This window comes from Palaemon carinicauda, chromosome 14 (assembly GCF_036898095.1).
Source record: "Palaemon carinicauda isolate YSFRI2023 chromosome 14, ASM3689809v2, whole genome shotgun sequence".
In the NCBI taxonomy this organism is placed as follows: Eukaryota; Metazoa; Arthropoda; class Malacostraca; order Decapoda; family Palaemonidae; genus Palaemon; species Palaemon carinicauda.
The window spans coordinates 110,675,724-110,698,611 of NC_090738.1; the positions used below are offsets into that span (position 1 = coordinate 110,675,724).

The 22,888-nt window shown below is 50.7% G+C and overlaps 1 protein-coding gene across 2 annotated transcripts in view; it reads right to left on the reverse strand.

The window, feature by feature from the left end:
- The window catches only part of LOC137653610 (protein suppressor of hairy wing-like), an 89,872-nt gene that overhangs the window by 43,760 nt on the left and 23,224 nt on the right, over positions 1–22,888 (reverse strand). For both annotated transcript variants that reach the window (XM_068387159.1, XM_068387158.1), the window contains 2 exons: positions 14,342–14,428; positions 13,866–14,096 (listed from right to left, as the gene is read on the reverse strand). In XM_068387159.1, the coding sequence (XP_068243260.1) occupies positions 13,866–14,096; positions 14,342–14,428 (318 nt within the window). The remainder of the gene's footprint in view (positions 1–13,865; positions 14,097–14,341; positions 14,429–22,888) is intronic.

Genomic DNA, 22,888 nt, shown 5'->3' on the forward strand with positions numbered 1-22,888 from the left:
GAGGTATTGGGACCCCAAGGACTGTAACGTCTGCTCGGCCTTGGTGACCGAGGGTTTCAGCGACCCCAAGTCGACGGAGTCGAGGGACGCAGCATGAGAAAAGCTTCGGAAATGGGTACGAGGGTTCCAGAAGAACTCTCCTGGACCATACCTCCCCAACGACATGATGCGAAGCTTGCTGTTCCCAAAGGCAACAGCTGATGCCGTCGTACCCCAGGCACGACCCGGGCCTCCTTGTGTCCAGATCGCAGTCAAGGCCGATGTCAGTGAAGCCTTACAAGGTATGAACATCGACCAGGAGGAGAGGATGTCTGAAGTGTCCACAGACATGGAAAAGGATCTCCTTCAGGAAGATCCTGATGATGAGGTGACTCTACCACCCGGAGGAGACGAGGATCGTGACTTGACAGAAGCGGAGGATCCCCCTCTGCCTGTGCCGGCATTCCAGCCGACACCGTCCACGTCTTCGGCTCCTACCCCTCTATTAGATTTGATGGGTCACGCAGTTTTGACCCCCATTACCACGCTAATGGACGCTTTACGTAAGGAGAACGTAGACATGAAAGAGAAGATGATGAAGGAGTTCCGCGAAGCAACTCGGATCGTCACCTCCCGAGGGTCTTACAAGCGACCCAGAGTGAAAGACCTGCCAACCTTCTCCGAGACCAATCCCTGGAGGTATGCAGAGTTCATGCCGATTACTAACGGCAAACTCTACATCTCGGAAAAGTTGGGAGCCGTCCACGTGGACAACATTGAGTTTTGCCCAAACTTTGCGGCTTACCCGGAGTGTTTTATCCGGCTGAAAAGTGAGCTAGCGACGAAAGAAGAGACGGAACCAAAGGAGATCATGGTATTCGACCACGACAAGGCACAGGCTCTCTTGACGAGTAGCCTGAAGAAGGCAGGGTACACTAACTCAAGAGTTTCTGCACTGAGCAAGAAAAACCCTACTTTTCTTGCTCCTTCTTCGAGAGCTTTCCCCTTCACGTCGAAGGCTCTTCAAAGTGTACTGAAGGCCGCTGATGAAGGCAAACCATGCCCTACACTAGAGGAGTGTAGGTCCTTGTCTCTGGCCTTGCCCACAGATGAGAAGGAATGGAAGGAGGTCCAGCTAACCTTCTCAGTAGCAAGGCTTGATGCAGACATCGCAGGACAACAGTTCAGCGAGAACCTACCGAAGCTTTCGGACTTTCTCCTGCGAAGGGAGCAGGAGACAAAGGAGAGGCTAGCTGCCTCCCTTTCCCTCCAGAACTGCATGGAGATGTGTGCAGGTACTGCCAGCAACCCAGATATGTACACAGTCCTGGCCAAGATACACATGGCCACCATCGTCAAGGACCTGTATGCTTTCGTGAAGGCCAGGAGGGCCTGTAGAGAGTTTGTGTTTGCCAATGCAACGGTCAAACACGAACTCAGGAAGCTGATTACTTCCTGTATCTGGGGTAAGGACCTCTTCCCAAAGGAAGTGGTCCAAGAGGTAGTCGAGAAAGCCGCCACGGAGAATAGGAACCTTCTCCAAAAGTGGGGCATCTCCTAAAAGAGACAGTCTTCCCCAGATGCTGGTCCCCAACCCAAGAGGAAGACAAATAAGCCAAGACTACCTTCTCGACCTGTACAGCAACATCCCACGGTTACCATGACCACGATGCCCCAAGTGGTCGCTCAACCACAGACCACCTTCCAAGTGGTGCCTCAACAGCTGGTAGCCCAGTCACCAGCTTTCAACCCAGGGTTTGAGAGGCACACCACTACCTTTCGCCCGAAAGGAAGAGGATCTTGATGGGGCTCCTCAAGAAACCCCTCATGAGGCAGGGTTTAGGATGCGGTCAGGGTGGCAAACCCTCAGGAACATCTAAGCAATGAGATGCTCCAGGTAGGAGGGAGACTCCACCACTTTCAGGATCGTTGGACCTTCGATCCATGGGCCCACAGCCTAATCAAAAATGGACTAGGATGGAAATGGAACAGATCTCCACCTTTATTTCCTCACTTCTTCCTACACTCCACCCCCTTACTGGAAGAAACTGGAAAAATATACCTTCGAACTCTTGAACAAGAAGGTTATAAGGAAAGCAAAGTCCATCAAATTCCAGGGAAGGCTGTTCTGTGTTCCCAAGAACGACTCGTACAAACTCAGAGTCATTCTAGGCTTGTCGCCACTCAACAAATTCATCGAGAACAACAAGTTCAGGATGTTAACCCTTCAACACATCAGGACCCCGTTACCAAAAGGGGCGTACACAGTCTCAATAGACCTGGCAGATGCTTACTGGCACGTTCCAATCAGTCGCGCCCTCTCCTCCTACCTAGGATTCAAGTTACAAAAGACAAAGTATGTCTTCAGAGCCATGCCCTTCGGACTAAACATAGCCTCAAGGATCTTCACGAAACTTGCGTACGCAGTCGTAAAACAACTACGCCTAGAAGGCGTTCAGGTAGCAGCATACCTGGACGACTGGCTGGTGTGGGCAGCATCCAAGACTGCATGTCTGCAAGCATCCAAGAAAGTGATCCAGTTCCTGGAACATCTGGGATTCAAGATCAACTTCAAGAAGTCTCGCCTCTTTCCAGCTCAGGAGTTTCAATGACTGGGAATCCATTGGAGCTTGAAGTCACACCGCCTCTCCATTCCACCAAAGAAGAGGAGAGAGATCACAGGGTCTGTCAAGAGACTACTGAAATCCGACAGGAAAGAGTATTGGACTCTCTCCAGTTTGCAGCAGTAACAGACCCAGTGCTATGAGCACAGCTGAAAGATGTGTCAGGAGTCTGGAGAAGATACGCATCAAACGCTCGAAGAGACCTAAAGAGACCGGTACCAACCTTACTACAATCACTTTTCAAGCCGCGGTCGAAGGTCAAGAGCCTAACCAGGAGCGTTCCCTTACAACCACCTCCTTCATTGGTGACCATCCATGTGGATGCCTCGATGGAAGTATGGGGGAGGTCACTCCCATCAAAGGAAAGCCCAAGGGACCTCGTCATTCCTGTTCAAGACCTTTCACATCAATATTCTGGAGGCCATGGCAGTCCTCCTGACATTGAAAAAGCTATCTCCTCACAGATCAGCCCACATCAGGCTGGTCTTGGACAGCGAAGTGATAGTGAGATGTCTGAACCGACAAGGCTTGAGATCGCCGTACATCAATCACGTGATGCTAGCCATCTTTCGTTTAGCAAGAAAGAAGTGATGGCACTTATCGGCAGTTCACTTACAAGGGTTACGCAATGTGACGGCGGACGCTCTATCCAGGCTAAAGCCGATAGAGTCAGAATGGTTCCTAGACGCAGACTCATTCTCCTTCATCTTGGAAAAAGTCCCAGAACTGCAGATCGACCTCTTCGCAACAAGCGACAACAAGAAACTACCTCGATACGTAGCCCCATACGAGGACCATCTGGCAGAGGCGACGGACGCCATGTCCCTCGATTGGGACAGATGGACCCATATCTACCTGTTCCCTCCCAACGAATCTCCTGCTGAAGGTCCTCAACAAGCTGAGATCCTTCAAGGAAACTGCAGCAGTAGTAGCCCCCAAGTGGCCCAAGAGCAATTGGTTCCCTCTGGTGATGGAACTGAAGTTGAGGTTAGTCCCTCTACTGAACCCAGCTCTATCCCAATTGGTTCAGAAGTCGACTGTCTTCGCTTCATCACAGAGAACCCAAAACCTTCATCTCATGATTTTCTCGCCTTAGCAGTCAAGAAAAAATTTGGGATCTCAAAAGACAGTACTGTATAGACTTTCTAGAAGAATACAAGTCAAAGTAAACCAGAAGACAATATGAATTGTCTTGAAAGAAGTGGGTTGATTTTGTAAAAGCACAAAAGCTGAAGGAAATCTCAATAGACTTCTGCCTGTCCTTCTTCATCCACCTTCATGAATAAGGCTTGGCTGCCACCATGATAACTACGTGTAAATCAGCTCTGACTAGACCTCTTCTATACGCCTTCCAGGTGGACCTAGCGAACGAAATCTTCAACAAGATTCTGAAGGCACGCGCTAGACTTAAACCAGCAGCCCCTCCGAAGCCCATTTCATGGTCTCTGGACAAAGTCTTACACTATGCTTCAACCTTGAACAATGAAGATTGCTCTCTAAAGGATCTAACACAAAAAGTGATAATTTTGTTCGCTATAGCCTCAGGGACTAGAGTTAGAAAAATAGTAGCCCTATCAAGAGACGAGGGCCATATTCAGTTCACAGAAGTGGGAGAACTGAATCACTTTCCTGATCCTACCTTTCTTGCCAAAAATGAGCTACTCACCAAACAGTGGGGTCCCTGGAGAATCTGCCCTCTGAAGGAAGATGTCTCTCTATGTACAGTAGTGTCTAAAGGTCTATCTTCGAAGATCTTCAGACTTTAATGGAGGACAGCTCTTCAAAGGTGAAACCTCAGGATCAAACTTATCCCTGAAACAACTGAGGGTGAAGCTCACCCACTTCATTCACAGAGCAGATCCTGATAGTACACCCGCAGGTCATGATCCGAGGAAGATTGCTTCCTCACTGAACTTTTTCCAGTATATGGGCTTTGAGAGACTCTGCTCATACACTGGTTGGAAATCCTCCAGAGTCTTCTATAAACGTTATGCGAAGCAAGTGCAAGCCTTAAAATATTTTGTGGTGGCGGCAGGTAGTGTTGTGAAACCTGTCGTCTAGTGCTGCGATGAACAGTGAACTGTTTAGGACTGTTTCAGTTTGGGTGAAAAGATGTTCAACACCTTGCAGTGCAATACCTTTTATTAGTGTCACACTGGTGAGACAAGGACTGTTCTTTATAGGTGCAGAATCATACCAATGACACCAGTGCCATGTGTACACTTGTACGCAGTGTTGATAATTATCCAACATTTACAGTGAAATTATCTTAATAATTTTTCAACTGATTTGGAGTGGCTAATGACTTTTTCTTCCCTTCCAGGTAGAAAATATGTATACCTTTTATATGTTGGAAGTATAATTCTGGCACTAATTTTAATACACTATTTGTTACATTTAAGTTGTCTATTCAAATAAATGTTTAAGGTGTATTTGCGTCTTATTCGCCCCAAAAGTAGTTAAATAAAATTAGATGGAGTTTTTTACTTATATTCCTAAGTAAAGCATATACTTGAGGGTGCTTATATATGTGAACAAAATAACTGAATGATATTTACATTTGTTCCTGTACATATACAAACCTTGCTGCTTCTATTGTCGAGGACGACATTTCCCTGCAGGGGGCAGGAAGCATTAAGATTGTTCCATGCTTACTGGATATGACGTATGACGGTATTGTCATATATTTCTGTGGTCTGGATGACCATATAGAAGCTGACCCAAGGTTGAGGCACTTATACAAACCCACAGATACAGTACTTTCAAGTAATTCTCTGGTAAGCTTCCATCAGGACGACATAGCTTGAGCCCAAGAAACTGATTTTGAAGCAAAGCGAAAAATCTATTTTTGGGTGAGATGGCCATGTCGTCCTGATGGACCCACCTTCCTTTTTCTAAGAAAAGGATTGTATAACTATCCCCACCCGAAACTACTCTATCTGTAGCACCATGCTTAATTGCTACAAGAAATGGGTAGCCATATTGGAACCTGTAGTAGTACGGGAAGGGGATCCACTGGGTAACCTTGATGACGGCTCCCCTTCAATTTCGCCACTCTTCCTCCTCAGAGCGAAAACTCTATTCGGGGTGAAGATTGCCATGTATTGTATCAAGAAATACGTCCCCTGATATTATGCGATATCCTTAAGAAAGTTTTTAAGGATACTCGCGCAAGAGTTAGAATTTTGGAGACCTATGGTCAATTCTCTGGGAGTATCACTGTATCCAAATATCCCTTAGAAAGATGCATAAAGGAACCTTCCATCAGGACAACATGGCCATCTCACCCAGAAATAGATTTTTCGCTTTGCTTCAAAATCCATTTTATACACCAATCTCACCTCTAAAGTCTAGTGCCACAGTATCAAACCATTACAACTAAGGTTATAACTTGATGTTCCTGATTGTAGTCCTAAATAAAATTAAATTCATCCACTAATAAAACTAAAGGAAATCCAACTCTGTTAAACCACATACCCAGTAACTACTAAGGCACCGAAAGTCCAGTAATCTTGATAAGAGAACCAGAATACTTTGAAGAAATAATGTTTAGCAAAAACTGATTGGTATGTCCTAAACCGCTGCTAAAACTTCTCAAATAGAGATTCTTACAAAATTTCAGTGATGCAACTGCACTCTAATCTTCAAGTCTTTTCTCTGACTTGGATACAACTACTGTACTTGTGAGAGCTCTGTATGGGAAAGTGATTGCACCAACTGTGATGTATGGATGGGAGTTGTGGGAAATGAAAGTGACTGAGAGACAGAAATTGAATGTGTTTGAGTATGGCTGTTGCATCTTGATAGGATAGGGTTAGGAACGACGTAGTGAGAGTGAGAACGGGTGTAAGATGACAAATTCGTAGATAATTTGTATCTATCCTAACTATACAAACCTTAGCTATTTATTACGTGTATTACTTTCGGCATAGCTGAAATGACGAGCCATTAAAGTTTAGCGAGGGTTAACTACCCACATCGCTGGTTAGCGGGGAGTAGGGGAGGGTAGCTTGCTACCGCTCCCACTCACACACCTATGATTTAGCTCGCTTTGCTTGGAAGTAGGACTTCCAGGGGGATAGGGCTGGTTGGCAAGTTTGTATAATTAGGAAAAATACAAATTATCTAGGAATTTGTCATTTGTTCCGTAACTGGAATACAAACCACACTATCTATTAGGGGTGACTCACCCATTAGGAAGGGTAGACATCCCTGCCAATCTGGCTTTTGATTTTGCCCCGGGGCTCCGAAAATAAGGAGTCCGTGCACCTAGCTAAAATCTTGCTACACAAGGTCCGCGGCCTACACAAGCTGTGTGTTGAGATATATAGAAGTGTGACCGTCCAGGTAAAGTTATTCCGAGTCTTTTAGAAGGAAAAACTGTTGTAACCAAGACTTTCCCAATACCACCTCGCTAGGGTATGGGGACGCAACAGTATTAGTTTTAATACTAGGTACACAAGGGAGCATGGTTTACCTGCCGTGGTTTGAAGTCAGCTTGTGCAGAGAACCCAGGATGCTGCTTTCCCCAGGAGAAGGGAGGATGAAGAAAAGAATAAGAGCCCGTCAAACCTTTTCATTCATGCAGACTAAAACCGGGTAACAATGCAATCAACCTTCTGCTACTTGTCCAATAAGGAGCTTGAGGTCTTAAACCAGCTGTTGTGCAGCCACCACAGGACCAATAGAGAATGTATCGAGTCTCCTGTGGGTCACGTCTTGCAGGTAGTGGGATGTGAATGTAGTTTGGCATTAAGTGACCTGAGAACTCTAACCACGTTCCATGGGGGAGGTCTCACTTCAGACTGAGGACAGGTAAGTTCATAACTCCGTATGAGTAAGGAAAGTTCTAGCAATGAAGAAATGTCGAGTCCTTTCAGTTTAAAGGCGAGGCTTAAGGCTGAACAATAGCCTTTTACCGCCGAGACTGACAGAGGCATTTCTTCATGCAAATATACTAGAAACTCCGCTATTGGTGGAATAGTAGCATCGAGAGGAGAGATACCCTTTCCACGAAACCAACCACAAAAGATTTTCCACTTTGCCTGGTAGACTGCTCGCTGATCACTTTTGCAGCTGTGCGGACATCCTGATCGCAACTTGTTGCGAAAATCCTCTCTGAGAGAGGCCATGCTGGATAGTCTCCAGGCGTGAAGTCATAGCGAAGCTACGGCTTCGTGGAATATGGTGACATGTGGTTGTTTAAGTAGATCGTGTCGTGGAGGGAGTTCTCTTGGTGGCTCTGTTAGGAGTTGCAGAAGGTCCGGAAACCATTCTGCGTGATGCCATAGCGGAGCTATTGAGGGTCATTGAAAGGTTGACCGATGTTCTGATCTTGTTGAGTACCCTCCTCATCAGACAGAATTAGGGAAAGGCATAAACGTCGATGTTGTCCCACCGTTGTTGGAATGCATCTTGCCAGAGAGCCTTGGGGTCTGGGACCGGGGAATAATACAACGGGAGCCTGAAGTTCAGGGCCGTTGTGAAGAGATACTCTGTCGGAGAACCCCACAAAGTCAAGACTTTGTTGGCTTCTAGATGATCCAAAGACCACTCGGTACTCACTATCTGAGATGCTCTGCTCAGGTTGCCAGGGAGCACATTCCTTTTGGCGCGAATGAGGCATGCCGATAGTGGTATCGAGTGGATCTTGTCCCATCTCAGTATCTCTACTGCTAGATGGGATAGGTGCTGCGAAAAAGTACCTCCTTGCTTGTTGATGTAAGCCACTATTGTGGTGTTGTAACTCATCACCACCACCACCAGGAACTGTTGGAACTGTTGAAGGGCCAGAAAGACGGCCTTCATCTCTAGAATATCTATGTGGAGATACTCTTCTGACTCTGACCAGAGGCCTGAGGTCATGTGGTGCAGCACGTGCCCCCCCCCCTTTTTTTTTTTTGAAGCGTCTGAGAACAGCATCAAATCTGGCAGGAGGACAAGAAGATCCACTCCCTTACTCCCTTTCATAGATTCTCGTCTGCCACCCACCATTCGAGGTCCGTCAATTTCGCTGATTCCATGGGGATCCAGATGTCTAGGGAATCAAGAGTCTAATTCCACAGGGACTTGAGTCGCCACTGGAGGGATCTCATCCTGAGGCGACCATTGGGAACTAGACGTGCCAGTGATGAAAGGTGACCGAGGAGACATAACCACATCTGGGCTGGAAGTTCTTCTCGTCTGAGGAAGGGTCTTGCGACCTTCCTCAGCCTTGATATTCTGTCATCTGATGGGAAGGCTTTGTGGAGATTGGTTTCTAATATCATGCCTAGGTATACCAGTCTCTGTGTAGGAAGCAGGGATGACTTCTCGAGATTTACCATGATCCCCAGATCTTGGCAAAGTCTCAGAAGTTTGTCTCGGTGTTGAAGGGTTGACACCGAGTCTGTTAGGATTAGCCAGTCGTCCAGATAGCGGAGGAGACGGATGCAAAGCCTGTGTGCCCAATATGATACTAGGGCAAACACTCTGGTGAAAACTTGAGGTACCTTGAACTGGTATTTCCTGTTGTAGAGGCTGAATCTTACGTACTTCCTTGAAGGCGGATGGACTGGGATCTGGAAGTATGCGTCCTTTAGGTCCACTGTACATATGAAGTCCTGTGGTCTTACCGCTAGTCTGACCGTGTCTGCCACCTCCATGGTGAACGGAGTTTGCTGACAAACTTGTTGAGGGCTGGGAGGTCAATGACTAGTCTCCAGCCTCCAGATTCCTTCTTTATAAGAAAGTCAACTGAAGAAGCCTGGGGACTCGTCGAGGACCTCCTAGAGAACGCCCTTCTTCAACAGGGTCTGGACTTCTGCCCGAAGGGCCGGCCCCTTTGCTGATCCCATGGCAAAGGAGTCTATTAACACTGTATTCCTGGTCAGGGGAGGGAGAGGTGTTATGAACGGGATGCGATGCCCTAGACGAATCACGGAGATTGTCCAGGGTTCAGCCACGAGTTGCTTCCACCTGTCCAAGCAACTTTATAGGCATCCCCCACTGGTGGAGAAGCAGGGGGAGTGCCTATCCTAGCATTTGTGGCCTCGACTGCTCCCTCTAGGATTCTTCTCTCCCCTGTCCATGGCAGGAAAGGGCTTCTGTCTTTGCTGCTGTATTCGTTGTTGTGGTCTTGGTTGGACTGGACTGCTGAGGAGCTGGAGGTTTATAGGGCTTGGATGTCAAAGCCCCATGGAGGAGGGAGTCCTGATGAGACTTCCTCCACCTCTCAGCAGCATGTTCCATGTCCTTAAGCTCAAACAGGTGGGCTCCCTCTAGAGAGGAATGTCTGAGCCTAGTTATCTCGACGTTGCGGACTTCATGGTGGAATCTCTCAGACACCGCATCTCAACATTTCAAGATGGTGTTTGCCCACAAGTTCGAAACTCGGTGGGCAAGAAACTCGATTTGCGAGTGCCTTAGAGCAGGAAAGTCTCCATTGCCTTCCTAGTAGGTTCCTTGGAGAAATCCTCTGTTCGTACCAGGATTCCCAAGGTCCCTAACCAGATATCCAGCCACAAAGTAGCCTGCATAGCATACTTTGTGACCTTTACCTGATTAAGGATTTCAGCCGCCGAGAAATAGACCTGCCGGCTGGAGATTCTCTCAAGAGACATCCGTTTAGTTAGCTATTCAAGAGAGTAGTGGAGAGGAAGAGCTGGATTGGGTTACCCCAGGAATTCAAAGTACCTCCTCGGTGGGAGGAGCTTGTTGGCAGAGCCGGAACAGTTGGAAGAGGCAAACTCGGAGAGCTGTAGGGCGATCTCAGCCCTGGCATCCTTCAACCTTTGAGACCAGGGCAGGGCTGCACTGGTCTTTGAGGGTTTCTGGGTGCCATTCCCGAGGGGGTATCTCTGGGTTGGTAAACCCGTTGAGAACCCTAATAAGAGTCAAGACCTGCCAGAATGCATGTTCTGACTCTTTTTGCTCTCCTTCCAACGTCGGACTTGCAGCGAAGTCTCCATCTTCCATTCCCGAGACTTCTTCCCGGGGTAGGTCGCGGACATCCCTCGAGTGGCTGGCTGTCTCCGTCTTTGTAGCCCTGGTGGAGGACTTTGGCAGGGTCTTGGAGTCTTTGGACTCCTTCCGGGGAAGGAAGTAAGACTCCAACATTGAAGGCCTAAATGTTGTGTCCTCCCTGCTCTCTGATGGTAGGGAACTCTCAGCGTGAAGGGAAGTTTCCTCCGACGGTGGAATGGAGGTCCTTTCCTCACTCAACTCCCTTGGTAAAGGTGAGGTGGGAGAGTATCCCTGAGGAGATGCCGGAGGGACTAGCCTTGGCCTGACCGGAGTCAGTTTCCCCCTCGAGGAAGTGATCGTGTCGGAAACTCCTCTTTTCCTCTTCAATGGGGTGGAGGAAGCCATGGTTCTGTGTCGAGAGTCTGGAGCTATATAGGCTGCTCTGACCTGCGGCAAGACAGAGCAGGATTGAAGGCCTGTGCCACAGCTCTGACTAGGGCACTGAACCATGGCTGCTGACTGACCGATACACTGTCAGACAGATCCCCTGAAGAGAGGGGGACCGAAGGTTCCCTACGAGGAGTTACTGTAATAGGTGGGTCCGCCTTAGAAGAAGGCAGTTTCGGGACCCTGAACCCCTCTGCGGAAGCCTGTTCCCCTTTTCCTGAGGGGCGTGCTGAAATGCGTTAACGGGGCGGGAAGTGAGGCGATGATGATCTGGCTGGGTGCAGTTCCTGTGCACGTGCCTGATGAGTGGGCGAACGTTGACACGCACGCAGGAAAGTATTGGCGCGCAGGAGATTATTGGCACGCAGGAGTAGCGGGCGCACGGGCGAAAGTTGGCGGATGGGCGAGAGTTGGCTTGCGCAGGCGAGAGTTGGTGGGTTGGCAAGTGTTGGCGAGCGCAAATGCGAATGTCGAGTGTGCATGTCCTGGTGCGTGCGTGCAGAAGAGACCTGGTGCGCTGGTGCCTAGGAGAGTGCTAGTTTACGCGTGATAGTGCACACGCGTAGGTGAGTGATGGCGCATGCGCGCAGGAGAATATTAGTGAGCAGGAGAATATTGGCGTGCAGGTGCTCAATAACATGCAGGCGAGTATTGGCGCACAGGAGAGCGCTGGTGCACGGGAGAGTGCTGGCATGTAGGTGAGCGCCAGCGTGCAGGAGAGCGCTGGCACATAGGAGATCGTGAACGCGCAGGAGAGCGCTTGCGAGTAGGAGATCATGGGCGTGCAAGAGAGTGCAAGCGTGCAGGAGAGCATGTTGCAGTTGCCGTCTATGAGGGCGAATAGGTGAAGGTGCGCGCCGAAGCGGTGTAGAGCGCTGACGAGAAGGCTGGTGTTGACTGGCTGCTGGTGAGTGCTGGTGCACTGCAGGAGGTTGGCGAGCTGAAGGGCGGTGGCGCGCAGCAGCACATTTAGGTAGGGCCTCAAGAGGCTTTACCGGGAACAGGAACGGTGATGGAAGGTCGTCAGGTCTGTTGGATGGTTGATCAGGAACCGGGATGTGCCCTTTGGAAGGGCGAGCATTCACCGATGGAGATTGTGAGCGATCTGTAGAGAGGTCCAGGACCAAAGTCGGAGGACTAGTAGCAGGTCCAGGCACTGAAGATGAGTGCAGCAAAGGCTCCTCTGCAGGCGAAGGCTGCGACGATGAAGCAGAAAAGCTGAAGAGGCGCCTTTTCACCGATAATGAAGGGAGACCTCTAAGGCGAAGTGGAGGCGAGCTTTTCGACGAACCCCTCTAGGGGCCGTAGGATCAGCAAGCTGACCGTACGCCGCAGCAGTCCTCCGAAGAGGAGTCTCTATGAGTGAACTCCTCCGAGGGGGAGAAACACTTGCAGGAGACAGACGTTGGACTTAGTTTCCCCCTCGAAGGATGATCAGGAACGGGGGAAACCAAGTCAGCAGCAACAGCTGGAGTCTGGAGGAGCAAAGGAGTCGGACGAAATCAAAGGCGACACCTCTGACACTACAACGTCGACAAGGGCCAGAGGATCTACCACTGACGGCGACGATGACTGCTGCACGGGCAGACCCGAGAGACCCAAGAACGACCAAATCTGTAATAAGGAAGTTAGTGACAAGGCCTCACCAATGGGGAGAGGTGGGGCCACTTTGCTAGGGGAAGCAACACCATATCTCGAGGACAGGGGTTGGCCGACATTAAATTGGTCTACGCTACTACTCGACGGTCTCTCTGAAGAGACCAACGAGTAGGCGCTTCGGAAGAGGGTCAGGAGACGGAAGAAGAGGCCTTGGGTTTTCCTCCCTTCGAAGGAGAAATAAACCGCTTAGACTTCTTCCGCCGTTGCCCAAAACTCTCCCACTGGGAGGAAGACCACTCCCTACACTCATTACACTTATTATCACTATCACACCGTTGACCTCTGCAGGTGGGATAAAGGGTGTGGGGATCGGTCTCCACCGCCAACACAAAGGTTCCACAGGGCCGGCCGGTGAGTCCCGGGCAAGTGCGCATGGTTGCAGAAGTCAACTCACAAACACACACTAGAAAAAGAAAAAGCAAAAACAAATTAATGTCAGTCTAAATAAAGGCAAAGGATGAAGAGTGGCAACATCCGTTCACCATCCGAGCCAAAAGTAAAGTGAGCTAAATCACTGCTAACTAGCAGTGTGGGTAGTTAACCCTCGCTAAACTTTAATGGCTCGTCATTTCAGCTACGCCGAAAGTAATACCCCTAATAAATAGCATGGTTTGTATTCCAGTTACAGAACAAAAATGATTTAGCAGCTAGATTGGATATGAATGTGTTGAGGTGATTTGACCATGCTGAGAGAATGAAAAATGGCTGTCTGCTAAAGGTGATGAATGCAAGAGTTGATGGGAGAAATACAAGAGGAAGACTAAGGTTAGGGTGGATGGATGGAGTGAAGAAAGCTCTAGGTGATAGGATAGATGTGAGAGAGGAGAGAGAGCTTGCTAGAAATAGGAATGAATGGCGAGCGATTGTGACGCAGTTCCGGTAGGCCATGCTGCTTCCTCCATTCGCCTTGGTGACTGCGGAGGTAGCCGCAATAGGGGATTCATTGTATGAAACATCATTTGTGATGGATAATAGGAGAGGGTGGGCTGCGGCACCCAAGCAGTACCAGCTAAACTCGGCTGAATCCCTTTTCAGGTTGGGAGGAGCGGAGAGAGGAAAGGTCCCCTTTTGTTCCTTTGTTTGATGCTGGCTAACCCCCAACAAAGGAAGTGCGTTGATAAATAGATAGATAGGAACAATTTTCTATTATTTGATTTAGAGTAAGTTATTGTTATGGAAATTTACAGGATTAACCAATATATTTTTACTCACCTTCATCAATGCCCATTTCTGGTTCTTTTTTAATTCCATTTCCAGCCTTATTTTCATTTTCACCATTATTTTCACTTTCAGCTGAAACATTTTCCTTTATATCAGATGTCACCGCCTCTTTCCCATCAAACTCAGCAGCACTAGTTACAAAAGCACTTCCTCCAACATTCTTCTTGGGACGACCTCGCCCTCTCTTTGTAAAAGGTCGAACTTTCACTTCACCATCATCACCTGCCAGATTGTAACATACAGTGTTTATTCAAAAAGTCACCTCAAAATTGTAAGAATCACTGTTATTGCAAAGTATACCGTCCTATATCACATAGGATAATCTCTGTTATTACACTGTATATAACAATACACTAAAAACATTCAAAAGTATGTACAGCATGCTTTAAACAAAAATTTCACTTTTTAATATCATGTAAACAAGATATGTATACAATGTCAAATACTGTAAAAGATTTTTTTCTTACAACTGGTAATGTTCTCTTCTTCATCACCTTCATCCAGGCCATACTCTGATAACAGTTTATAGTCAACTTTTTTTGTCTGCCTACGCCCTGCAAGAAAAAGAAACTGCTGTATTTTATTCTAAAACAATGCTATTTCAAATCATGCAATTATTCTAGAAAATAAAAATGATAAATGCATACCATATTATATACTGTGAATATTATCTCCAATAGCAATTGAAAATGACAAATTCGTAGATAATTTGTATTTTTCCTAACGATACAAACCTAGCTATTTACATGGGGTAATTACTTCGGCGCAGCCGATGACGAGCCATAAAGTTTTAACGAGGGTTTCCTACCCCACCGCTAGTTAGCGCGGGGGGGGGGGGGGGGGGGGGGGGGTAGCTTGCTACCCCTCCACCCTCACACACACCGGTGATTCGGCCACTTTACTTAGAGGTAGGACTTATCTTGGGGGACAGGGCTGGCGGGCACATAACTGTAAATAGCTAGGTTTGTATCGTTAGGAAAAATACAAATTATCTACGAATTTGTCATTTGTTCCTTAACTGAATACAAACCACGCTATTTACATGGGGTGACTCAACCCTTAGGAAGGGAGGTAAGTCAGGGACTGCTGCGGCCTACGTAAGCTGTGTGTGAAGGTGAGCAGTGACACGTCCTAGGAAGTTGACCTAGAGTCCTTAATAAGGAAATCTAGGCTAGGACAACCCAATACCACCTTGTCAGGGTATGGGGACATGACACTATTATAAGCTAATACTAGGAACACAAGGAAGCATGGCTTACCTGCAGAGGTTCGAGGCCAGCTGTGCAAAGAACCAGGATGCTGTTTTTCTCCAAGGGAGGAGAGGATGAAGAAGAGAAAAGGGCCAGACAGATCTTTTCATTCACACAGACCAAAACCGGGTAACAATGCCCTCAACCCTCTGCTACTTGTCCAATTAGGAGCCTGAGGTTAGACCAGCTGTTGTGCAGCCACCACAGGGCCGATAGAAAACGTATCGAGCCTCCTGTGGGTCACGTCTTGCAGGTAGTGGGCCGTGAAGGTAGTCTGACGCTTCCAGACCCCGGCTTGCAGGACCTGCGTCACAGAAAAGTTCTTCTTGAAGGCCATGGACGCAGCTACGCCTCTGACATCGTGCGCCCTAGGGCGTCGTGACGGGGGAGGGTCAGAACTCAAGGCCAGGTGGATTACCTTACGGATCCAGGCCGAGATGGTGTTCTTGGTGACCCTCTTCTTCGTTGGCCCGGTGCTAATAAACAAGGCTCGCACCTGGGGCCGGACTGCAGCTGTTCTCTTCAGATACAACCTCAAACTCCTAACTGGGCATAGTAGGAGATGATCTGGGTCATTTGTTACAGAACGAAGACTCGAGATCTGGAAAGAGTCGAACCTAGGGTCCTGCACTCCCAGGTTCTGAGTCTTGGCAACAAACTCAGGGACGAAGCTGAACGTCACCTCCCCCCATCCCCTTGAATGGGCGACGTCGTATGAGAGACCATGTAGTTCGCCAACTCGCTTGGCCGAGGCCAAAGCTAGCAGGAACACCGTCTTCCAGGTAAGGTGGCGATCCGAGGCCTGGCGTAATGGTTCGTAGGGAGGTCTATTAAGAGACCTGAGGACTCGAACCACGTTCCAAGGAGGAGGTCTCACTTCCGACTGAGGGCAGGTAAGTTCATAACTTCGTATGAGCAGGGACAGTTCCAGCGAGGAGGAATGTCCATTCCTTTGAGCCTGAAGGCAAGACTTAAGGCTGAGCGATAGCCTTTCACTGCCGAGACTGAAAGGCGCATTTCTTCCCGCAGATACACAAGGAACTCCGCTATTGCTGGTAGAGTGGCATCGAGGGGAGAGATACCCCTTCCACGACACCAACCACAGAAAACTTGCCACTTCGCCTGGTAGACTCCTGCTGATGACCGGCGCAGGTGACCAGACATCCTTTCCGCAACTTGTTGCGAAAAGCCTCTCTCTTTGAGGAGATGCTGGATAGTCTCCAGGCCTGAAGTAGAAGCGAAGCTACGGCTTTGTGGAAGATGTTGGAGTGTGGCTGTTTGAGTAGCTCGCGACGTGGAGGGAGTTCCCTTGGGATCTCCGTGAGGAGCAGCAGAAGGTCTGGAAACCACTCCGCGTGATGCCACAGCGGAGCTATCAAAGTCATCGAGAGATTGACCGATATTTTACTCTTGTTGAGGACCCTCCTCATCAGACAGAACGGGGGAAAGGCGTACAGGTCGACGTTGTCCCACCGTTGTTGGAAGGCATCCTGCCAGAGAGCCTTGGGGTCCGGGACTGGGGAGCAGTACAGCGGAAGCTTGGTGTTCAACGCCGTAGCGAACAGATCCACTGTCGGGGAACCCCACAAAGTCAAGACTTTGTTGGCTATCAGAGGATCCAAAGACCACTCGGTACTCACTATCTGCGTCGCTCGGCTCAGACTGTTGGCGAGCACATTCCTCTTGCCTGGAATGAAGCGAGCTGAAAGTGATATCGAGTGGACCTCGGACCATCTCAGGATCTCTACTGCAAGATGGGATAGAAGTTCCGAAAAGGTACCTCCCTGCTTGTTGATGTAAGCCACTACCGTGGTGTTGTCGCTCATCACCACTACGGAGTGACCCGCCAGGACTTGATGGAACTTTTGAAGGCCCAGAAAGACGGCCTTCATCTCCAGCAGGTTTATGTGAAGGTACTTTTCTGATTCTGACCACAGGCCCGAGGCCCTGTGGTTCAGCATGTGGGCCCCCCATTCTTTGTTTGACCCGTCCGAAAACAACATCAAATCTGGGGGGGAGACGAGAAGATCCCCTACCTTTCGTAGATTCTCTTCCGCCACCCACCACTCCAGGTCCGACCGCTCCGCCGATCCCATTGGGATCAAGATGTCCGGGGAGTCGATACCTTGACTCCATCGGGACTTCAGCCGCCGCTGAAGGGATCTCATCCTGAGGCGACTGCTGGGAACGAGGCGGGTTAGAGAGGAAAGGTGACCGAGGAGACGAAGCCACGATTGGGCTGGGAGTTCTTCTCGAGTAAGAAAAGGTCTTGCGACCTTCCTCAGCCTGGAAATCCTTTCGTCTGATGGGAAGGCTTTGGGGAGATTGGTGTCTATAATCATGCCTAGATAAACCACCCTCGAGAGGGCTGCAGAGAAGACTTCTCGAGGTTTACCATGATCCCCAGATCCCGGCAAACCTCGAGGAGCTTGTCTCGGTGGTGGAGAAGGGAAACCTCCGAGTCTGCCAGGACCAGCCAGTCGTCCAGGTAACGAAGGAGACGGATACCGGTCCTGTGTGCCCATGAAGAGATGAGGGTGAAGACTCTGGTGAATACCTGAGGTGCTGTGGAGAGACCGTAACACAACACCTTGAACTGGTAGATCTTGTGATCTAAGCAAAATCTTAGGTACTTCCTTGAAGATGGATGGATTGGGATCTGGAAGTACGCGTCTTTCAGATCCAGAGTGCACATGAAATCCCGCGGTCTCACTGCAAGTCCGACCGTGCTGAACGGAGTCTGCTTGACAACCCCGTTCAGCGTCAAGAGATCGATGACTGGTCTCCAGCCTCTAGATGCCTTTTTCACAAGAAAGAGTCGACTGTAGAAGCCTGGGGACCCGTCCACGACCTCTTGGAGCGCGTTCTTCTCCAACATGGTCCAGACTTCGGCCCGAAGGGCCTGCCCTTTTGCCGACCCAATGGCAAGAGAGCTCAGCGACACTGGATCCGCTGTCAGGGGAGGTAGAGATGCCGTGAACGGGACGCGATACCCTTGAGAGATCACAGAGATCGTCCAGGCATCCGCCCCGAGTTGCTGCAACCTTGCTGCGCAACTCTGAAGGCATCCCCCCACTGGTGGACATGCAGGGGGATCGCTATCCCTAGCGTTTCCGGCCTCGGCCGGTACCTCTAGGGTTCTTGTTTCCCCTGGAGGACTTCTTGCCCCTTCCGCCCTTGGCAGGAAAGGGCTTAGACACCTTGGGCTTCGCTGTAACGGCTGTCTTCTTCGTGTCCTTGGCAGGGCGGGGCTGCTGTATTGCCAGAGGCTTGTAGGGCCTTGATGTCAGGGCTCTATGGATGAGGGAATCCTGATTGGACTACCTCCACCTCTCGGCAGTACGCTCCACGTCCTTAGGCTCGAACAGACTCTTGCTGAGGACAGAAGTGTGTCTGAGCCTACTAGCCTCGGCACTGGGGACCTTCTGATGAAACCTCTCTGCCACTGCGTCCCAACGCTTGAGGATCGTGTTGGCCCACAAGCTGGTAACCTAGTGGGACAGGAACTCGATGGTCGGAGTGCCCGAGAGGAGGAAGGTCTCCAGAGGTTTCCTGGTGCTTTCCTTGGACAGATCCTCGGACCGCACCAGAGTGCCCAGAGAACCCAGCCAGAAGTCTAGCCATGAAGCGGCCTGCATGGCACACTTAATGACCTTCTCATGACTCTGGATCTCAGCGACCGAAAAGGACACGTGCCGGTTGGAGAGTCTCTCAAGAGAGACTCCCCCAGAGAGGGCTTCCACGGAATGGTGCAGGGGAAGACTCAAAGAAGGCTCCTCAAGGATCTCAAAATATCTCCTCTGACGGACTTGAGGAGGAGGGAGGAGCTTATACCCGGCATTCGACCTGCTTGAGGAGGCAAGCTCCGCCAGTTGTCCTTCGATCTTCTCTCTGGCACTCTTCATCCCCCGAGACCAGGGCAAAGCTGCACTGGCCCTGGAGGGCCTATGAGAGCCAAAGATACCGTCCAGGACTGTGTCCTGCCCATCACGAGGAGGGACCTCAGGATCTGGGATCCCGTTGAGACTCCTCATGAGAAACAGAACTTGCCAGAATGCATGTTCTGATTCTTGGCGCTCGCCTCCTGATGGACTCGCAGCGAAGTCTCCTGACCCCAAGGGCTCTTCCTGGGGTGACGCGCGAATCTCCTCGACCGGCCTAGGCTGCTCCTGTCTGATCCTGGCCAATGATTTAGGAATAGTCTTAGAGTCCTTAGATTCCCTCCTGGGAGGGATACAGGACTCCAAAAGCGAAGGTGGTAGGTCCTTCTCCACCTCAAGACGAGGGGACCTCTCGGGAGGAGGACGAACTTCCTCCATTGGTGCGATGGGGAGGACATTCTCTCCGTCCGACTCCCCTGAGGAAGGGTATTCCTCCTCCGCAGGGGAAGGCGAAAAGGTCTGAGGAGGAGTAGGAACCTTGCCTAAGGATCTGCGAGGAGATAGCCTAGGTCTCGGAGGAAGATCCACGGTAGAAACTCCTCTCTTCCTCTTCAGGGGGGAGGAAACTGCCACTGGTTCGCGACCCGAGTCAGAGGCGGCAGGCTTCATAGCCCGTACAAGAGCTCTGAGAAGGGTATCAAACCACGGTTGTTGACTGACAGCGGCGCTGGCAGACACTCCCTCTGGAGGGAAGGGGACCGAAGGATCCCTAGGAGTACACAAACGAGGGTTCCCCTTCTGGGCTGCAAAAGAAGAATCCCTAGAATTATCTGGGGAGCTTGCTGATCTGCGGGGGGGGGGGTGGAACGAGACAAGGAAGAATCTGCCTGGCGGCGGTCGCGTTGGGGCTCGTGAATCGGGCCCTGCACAGGGTCGCGCGCGTTAGCGTAACGCGAGGCTGGAATATCGCGAGCACGAACCCAATCGTGCGCGGGCGGGAGATGATGGAAAATCGCGCGCGCGCGCCCGCGTGGGCGGGGGCGGCCGCAAAGCGATGGTGCGCAGATGAATCAATGGCGCGAGAGCGTCATGGTGAAGGAGTCGGTGTACGACAATCAGGAACCGACCGAACGCGCGGGTGCCCAGAGGCCTGGTGGGAACCGGAAGGGCGCGATATGACAGGGGTGCCTGTGCGCGTGTCTGGGAGAACTCGCCGCGAGGGCGATGGAACTACTGTATAGCAGAATCCAGAGAGACCCGTGGGCGACGTTCGGGAGGGACCGCCCTATTTGCTTGCGAGCTTGTTAACTGCGCTGGCGAATGTTGGCGCGCATAGCGCGCATCTGGAACAGGCGGTTTCGGAGGTCGCGAGTTGCGAACGGCATGAGGAACATTCACAGTCCCCTTGAACACAGGCACAGGGCGCGTAGCTGGGACTGGGCGCGACAGATGAGAGTCGCGCGTGACATTGTCAGCAGCAGACTCGCGCGATACCAGAGGAGGCTGTGAGCGCCTGTGCGCTAACTTAGCCAACCCCGGAGCTACGTATTGAGTCAGCGCGCCACGCGATCGCGTTGGAGAACGCGCGGAAGCAGGAACAATATCCGCGCGTGAAAGCGCATCGCGAACCTCTTTAACAGCGCGCGATGGAGAGCGCGGCGCGGATGGGATCGCGTGTGAGCGCACGGCGCGATCTTCCCCCGTCGGGAGCGACGAGTCCAAAGGAACCTGTGGGCGCCTGTGCGCCGACTCTGGAACCTTGTGGACTGCGCGAATAGTGACTGGAACCGGGGGCGATCGCGCGTCGCGCTTTCCCCCTATAGGGCGCGACGAGTCCACGAGAACCTGTGGGCACCTGTGCGCTAACTCCGGAACTTGTTGGACCGCGCGCGGTGATACAGGAACAGGGGGTGAACGCGCGCCGTGTTTTTCCCCCAAAGGCCGCCGCGAGTCCGTAGGAACCTGTGGGCACCTGTGCGCCGACTCAGGCACCTTTGGAATCGCGCCCGAAGTAACAGGAACTGGGGGGCGAGGAGGTGCTGGTAAAGGTGGCCGCGCGGTCGCCTTTGAGCGCTTGCGCGCTGCATCAGGAACAGTTGACGATGGGCGTGGGCACGCAGGGGAACCCTGGCGCGTAACAGGATCAGAGGCGCGAACGCCGAAGCGCTTTGTCAGCAACAACAGGAACAACAGTAATGGGCGCAGGCAGAGCCTTACGCTTAGAGACGAGTGGCACAGTTTTGCGCTCAAGTCCCTGAGACCCCGAAGGGCTAGGAGACTGCGCAATGGCAGACTCAGGGGGCGCGTAAAGCACATCAGTAGATGGTTGAGGAGACCCTTGTCCCGACGGAAGACCATCCTCCAAAGGGGAACGCGAACGATCCTCGGAGAGGTCTAGGGTGGTAGCTGGCAGGACAGGAGAACGGCGAGTCGTCTCCTCCGCAGAGGATTGTGGGGACGAGGAGCCAAAGAGACACCTCCTAACCCCCTTAAAGGGAGAAGGAAGACCTCTACGGCGAAGGGGAGGGCGAGCCTGCCGCCTTATACGACCACGAGGGGCCGTGGGATCAGCAAGCTGACCATCGAAGGGCCTCCGTAGAGGCGTCTCTACCAGAGAACTCCCTTGAGAGGGAATCTCAGTGGAAGGAGAGACCGTAGGACTCCGCTCCTCCCTCGAAGTGTGTCCGGAGGGAAAGACAGAGCCTTCAGCTACCTCAGTCACAACAAGTGTTTGGACAGATCCATGGGATGTTTCCGAAACAACTACGTCAACTACAGACAGAGGATCTATTTCCGCTGTAGTTGACGATTGTTCGGCGGCCGCACCCCGTTTGACCATGTCAAACAAGGCTGCCTTGGAGGGCGAACCCTGTAGCCCCAAGGAAGCCCAAAGCTGAAAAAGATCCTTGTTAGACATAACTACCTCCTCCGAGGGGGGAGGGGCAGCCGCCTTGCTATGGTAGGCAGTGGCCTCTCCCTTACCAAGGAATCGGTCAAGATCAATATCCATATCACGGTCTACGCTACCCTATTCGCCGGCCCCTCGGAAGAGGCCGCCCGAGCGGGAGCTTCGGAGGAGGAATGGGCGGCGAGAGAAGAAGACCTAGGATTTTCTCGCCCCCGAGAACTTTCGGAAGGAGAACGATCCCGTTTAGCCTTCTTCTTACGTCGCCGGGCAAACCTTTCCCACTGGGAGGTAGACCACTCCCTACACTCAATACACAAATTAGCACTATCACACCGTTGGCCCCTACACTGCGACATAAGGAGTGTGGATCCGTCTCCACGGCCGACATAAAGGTTCCAGCGGCCGGAAAGACCGGGGCAAGTGCGCATGATGATAACAGAGGCCAACTTCACACACAAACACTGTAAGGAAAAGCAAACAAAAAATTATGGCAGTCAAAGAGAGGAGAGCGCTGACAGGTCTGTCGTCTCTCCGAGCCAAAAGTAAAGTGGCCGAATCACCGGTGTGTGTGAGGGTGGAGGGGTAGCAAGCTACCCCCCCCCCCCCCCCCAACTAGCGGTGGGGTAGGAAACCCTCGTTAAAACTTTATGACTCGTCATCAGCTGCGCCAAAGTAATTACCCCATGTAAATAGCGTGGTTTGTATTCAGTTAAGGAACAATCATATCATAAAGAATAAATAAATACAAAATGGCACAAACTCGGACCAAAATATAACTTAAAACCGTTTAACATTAATTCTTTGACGACAGATGGAAGTGATATACGCCCTCAAAGTTTTCCTCCATAAATGTCAATATTTTTTCAAATGCAGGTATTCATTAAAAATGACAAATTCGTAGATAATTTGTATTTTTCCTAACCATACAAACCTTAGCTATTTAAATAGGGGTATTACTTTCGGCGTAGCTGAAAT